Source organism: Manihot esculenta, chromosome 9 (assembly GCF_001659605.2).
Source record: "Manihot esculenta cultivar AM560-2 chromosome 9, M.esculenta_v8, whole genome shotgun sequence".
NCBI lineage: Eukaryota > Viridiplantae > Streptophyta > Magnoliopsida > Malpighiales > Euphorbiaceae > Manihot > Manihot esculenta.
Genome location: NC_035169.2, coordinates 418,965 through 423,697, shown reverse-complemented (window position 1 = coordinate 423,697; position 4,733 = coordinate 418,965). Strand labels below are relative to the sequence as shown.

At 31.5% G+C, this 4,733-nt stretch overlaps 1 protein-coding gene and 1 long non-coding RNA gene across 2 annotated transcripts; one reads left to right on the top strand and one right to left on the bottom strand.

Moving 5' to 3' along the window:
- Nucleotides 1-1,974, bottom strand: LOC122724577. Its single transcript, XR_006352018.1, has 2 exons — nt 1,352-1,974; nt 1-345 (listed from the first exon to the last, which is right to left on the bottom strand). It is a non-coding gene; the product is annotated as an uncharacterized LOC122724577 (long non-coding RNA).
- Nucleotides 1,975-2,857: 883 nt separating this feature from the next.
- On the top strand, nt 2,858-3,887 carry LOC110622410 (calmodulin-binding protein 25). The gene has a single exon (XM_021766904.2). It carries the CDS (start codon nt 3,066-3,068, stop codon nt 3,756-3,758), a length of 693 nt encoding a protein of 230 aa, XP_021622596.1. The 5' UTR covers nt 2,858-3,065; the 3' UTR covers nt 3,759-3,887.
- Nucleotides 3,888-4,733: the final 846 nt, after the last annotated feature.

Below are 4,733 nucleotides of genomic sequence, written 5' to 3'. Positions count from 1 at the left end.
TAATTAACGGCTAACAAAAAATGAACTAAAAGCCAACTATCTTCATTTAATTGTGTCATTACAAGATACCAAAACAACAAAACAGTGGCTAAAATCTTATCTTTCAACTATGTCTTTGGGTTTTGCTTCCCCTAACTGGTAATTTGCTTCTTTTTATTGAAGGTTGAGCTGTTGCTTGTAGTTGGTTTAGAACTTCTGGAACTGGTGGCTGTGATGATTGTGTCTCAGAAATTAGTGCTTGTGAAGAAATGGGTTGTGATGAAAGAGTATTAACTCTTATGTCAACACCTCTGATTGCTGCAGCAACAGATAAAGGGCCATATACCACATTGACAGAATTCTCCCCTAGTATCAATAAGACAATAACTTTTATTAAGACAAAATGAAAAATCATAACTGAATATCCTAATGTACCTCTTACCCTTGCATAGATAGTCCCAATGCTATCAGAAATCATCCCCCCATATCCTTGTCTTACCTAATATGTATTAAGCTTTATTATAATGAGTTGTATATGGATATCATCACATATTCATAAAAATTATATTACATTTCTCCTATCTTCAACAATTTCCTTCCTTATATTATATTGCTCAGATGTTTGTTCAAAATTTGATGCATATTGAGTTGCAGTCCTTTTCTTACTTAGAATTCCAAGTTGTCCCTTCTTCAGTCTACCTCTCTTGCCCTGCGACAATTACAAATATTCATCATCATCTTCCAAACCTAACCCCTTAACATTGTCCCCATTTTATCCATTCTCAAGCTCACTTTGTTTTTGTATTGCATCCAAGTATTCATCATCATCTGTTTTCGAATCATTACCTAAACTCACATCATCAGATTCAGCATTATTGTCCCTTATACCATCATCATGAGCTTCAACATCTATTTCAGGACATTCATTCTCATGTACTAGCACATCAAACACATTATCCTCACCAAGACCATTAATGGTGTTATTATTTTGGAATAAGTCTACTGGATCACTCTTGAATTCAATAAAAGGTTTCAAAAAACTAAAGTCAACACCCTCTTCCCACATTTGCTTTACCTCTGTATCATTACAAACAAGGGTCTGATATTGCCAATCACCCCAATGTTTATACTATCCTACTTTCAATACATCACCATATCCTAACTCTTTACATTTTTGTACAATATCAGCATAATTAAGTTGTTCACAATTAACCAACAGTCAAGTATTGCTTTCCCCAGGTATTGCCAAATAATTCAGATGTAAATAAACTACATTTTAGTTGAGGTAATGTTCTAAAACTCAATAAAATATTCAAAGTACTAACCCATTACTATTTATTTAAATGTCTTTGACTAAAAGAAAGGAGAATACCTTGTTTGCTTTTGGCTCAAATATTCCTCCCACATTGTCCTTTTTTTGCTTGTCTTCTTCTTCCCCTGTCATTGGCTAAACCAATGTTGTATACCTCTACCAGTATTCAACTCTATAGCAAAGCAATAAAGAATGTTTTCTCGCCAACGCTTTGTCTTTAACACTCTGGACCACCTCTACTGTTAATCGAGAGTATTTTAGTATGGGTTTAAGGATAATCTCTCAAAAAATTGCCAAAGAGGAGACCGATTTTAATAGTGACAGATTTTAATTTTAGGGTTTTTTTATTCGGGTTAATGGGTTAATATTATTAGCTGAGGGTTTAACCTTTGTTAGAGTTAGCTTAGATGAAAAAATGAATAATTAAAAAAATAATATAAAACTCCAAGTGGAATGCAAGCTGGGTGATGTGGCACTTGGTCAAAATTGATTTGATAGTTTGGTTAAAATTGTGTCAAATGTAAAAAGTTGGATTTAATCGTTTAAAATTGAAATTTTAGGATATAAATGTAAGAAAAATGAAAACGTTTAGATTTTTTAGGTTTATTGGCCAAAACATTTTTATAATTTTTTTTAAAATTAAAACATCAATTAATAAGTTTTGTTATATTATAGGAAATAGGTTTTATTTGGTTGGAGGTAATTCAGTTAAAAATTTTAAATTTGTGGATAAATATAAAATTTATGTATAGTTCGTTGGTATTTTTTTTTAACTTTTTAAAAAGGTCAAAATTTTTCTTTTCGGATAAATAACTTACTTTTTTTTAATTTAGTTAAATTATTTTTTAACTATTTGAATTAAATAAGATATAAGTAGTTAAATTTTTTTTAAAAAAATTATTATTTAGTTATTATAATATGTAGAAATTTAGTAATTAATTTTTTTATTTTAAAAAAATATATTAAAATATTTCTAACATTTTAATAAATCTACTAATTAATTTTTTATTAATTTTAATAATTAAATATTATAAAAAATTTAAAATATTTTTAATATAAAATAATTAATTAATAAATTTATTAAAAATATGAGAGATTAATTAATATTTTTTAAAATTATAAAAAGTAAATAGTAAAATATTTAATAATAAAATTAATAAAATAATTAATTAATAAACTTTTAAAATATTAAAAGTTTTAATATATTTTTTAAATTGAGAGATAATCTTTTACTAAATAATAATTTTATTATTATTATTATTCCAAAAGTTGACAATAACAAATAGAATGAAGAGAAGATTTTAGAGTGCGACACCTAAGGCGAGCCGGCAAGCGACACGGCTTGACAGCCAAAGCTCAAAGCTCAAGGGGCTCAACTTCACTTTGTGAGTCTCGACTGACGCCATTTATTATTATTATTGTTATTTTTATAAAAAAAAATTATTCATATAGTACGATTCAATATACAGAAGAAAGAACAGTGATTTGATTTTAATATAAATAAACAAATACACTTTCATCACAGTCAAAAATAAACCATGGTTTGTTGAAGTTAAACAAATACCTCGATCTCCGTACCACAAAGCTGACGCGTGTTCTCCCTTTAACAACGCGGTTTCTCTTTCCCTTCACCGCCCTATTTGATGTTCTCCTTGTCTCCTTTCTCATCCCCTCTCATCAACCCTGTCTTCCGAGTCAACCTTCTGTTTCAAAATGCTTTGAGATCTCTCTCTCTAGTTATTTGCTTCAAATTTTCAATACATCTGCACTAATCATGGCATCATCCGATAATTTGGCCTTCCTCTTTAGACCCACTTTCACTGACTCATGGATTTCTGAAGCTTATGCTCGGGATACCCAAACTCTAACTAAAGCCTTCCAGCAATCCCTTTCCAATAATATTTTCTCTACTTCTTCCTTCTCCATCTCTCAAACCCTTTCTTCCGATTCCTTTTTCAACCTCCTTTCCAGCTCCCAAACACCACCGTCCGCGACTCCTAGCGCCTCTAACGTTTCAGGCTCTGACGCAGAAACACCGGCTCCCAAGCGTCAGCGGAACGGGATCGGAATCCCATCTGCTACTTCAAAAGTTTCGAAACGCAAGTCTCGTTCGTCTAAACGCTCTCAGACTACGTTCATAACAGCGGATCCGGCCAACTTTAGGCAGATGGTGCAACAGGTTACCGGTGTTAGATTCAGTAACGCCCAGTTATCTGCCGTTCCAGTACTGAAGCCGGAGCCACAGAGACCCGGTAACCGGTCGCTTGAGGCGGGCGGGTGTTTGCCTACCCTAGATACGTCGGCGTTTCTATTGGATCACCATCATCAACAGCAGCAACAAATGGATGTGGTTTCTGGGCCTATTAATGGGTCGGAGACGGTTGCTTTCCCAGAAAGCGTGGTCAGTGGGCCTGGGTTAGACTTTGATGCATATTGTAGCTTTCCTACATTAGAGTCGTGGAATTAGCAGTTTTCCCTTTAGGCCTGTAGAAGGATTGTATATTTTAGGTGCTTAGCTGGGGTGTTGCCTTTTGCTTGGTTTAGTTGTTTTCTTGACCGTGAAGTGTTTGCATAATTTATTTACTTTTATTCTGCATATCTTTCCCATGCCTATTTAAACTTAGTAGTAGTACTCCTACCAGCAAACTCTTCATTTCATGTTCAAAATAAGTGAAATGATTCACAATTTTATTATAACTTTTTACAAAAAAAAAATGGTAAAATTAATTATTTAATAGTGATTAATAATGGGACTAAATATTTTTCTTTAATTAATTTATGTAATTTTTAAATATAATTATTTAGTGTTTATAATTTGAAAATAATATTAAGATTAAATAGATTTTTTTAAAAAAATAAATATACTTTTTTAAATATATTATATAAATTAAAAATATAGTTTATATGATTAAAGTAATAAGTTTTATTTAATGAAACGAAATAAATTTTAAGATGGATTATATACTGGTTTTTAAAAAATTACAAAAATGAGGATAACAAGAACATTTTTCTTTGGAAGGAAATTCGAGTAAAAGGTTGAAAGAAACGTAAATTTTGTGCGGGCAGTTCACTGTATTCCAAGTCAAAAATCTGTAGTTATTGTAATGACTTAGATTGATTGAAATAATACCCTACACGTGTCGACGATTTGTTCTCGCTTTTATAGTCCTGAAAGTACATCTTTAACCTGTTTGCATGTATGCCACCGGACTCTTTCTCGATTTTTTTGGCCACTTTCTTTTCTTTAAAAGCTTTTAAAAAATCGAAGTTGGTGATTTTCAGTTTGGAATTTCAATTTACTGTTGTGATTTTGGAGAATAGCGGTTATGCCGCTATTGTTTGGGTCACTGCTATTTTGCCATTGTTTCTGTTGATCTGAAAGGTTCGGGAAGACTTTGACACATTTTTTGAATTCGGATTAATTTGATTTTTTGAGTCTTCT

Excerpts from the sequence above, each read along its gene's own strand:
- LOC110622410 (XM_021766904.2), top strand. The coding sequence starts at position 3,066 with ATGGCATCATCCGATAATTTGGCCTTCCTCTTTAGACCCACTTTCACT.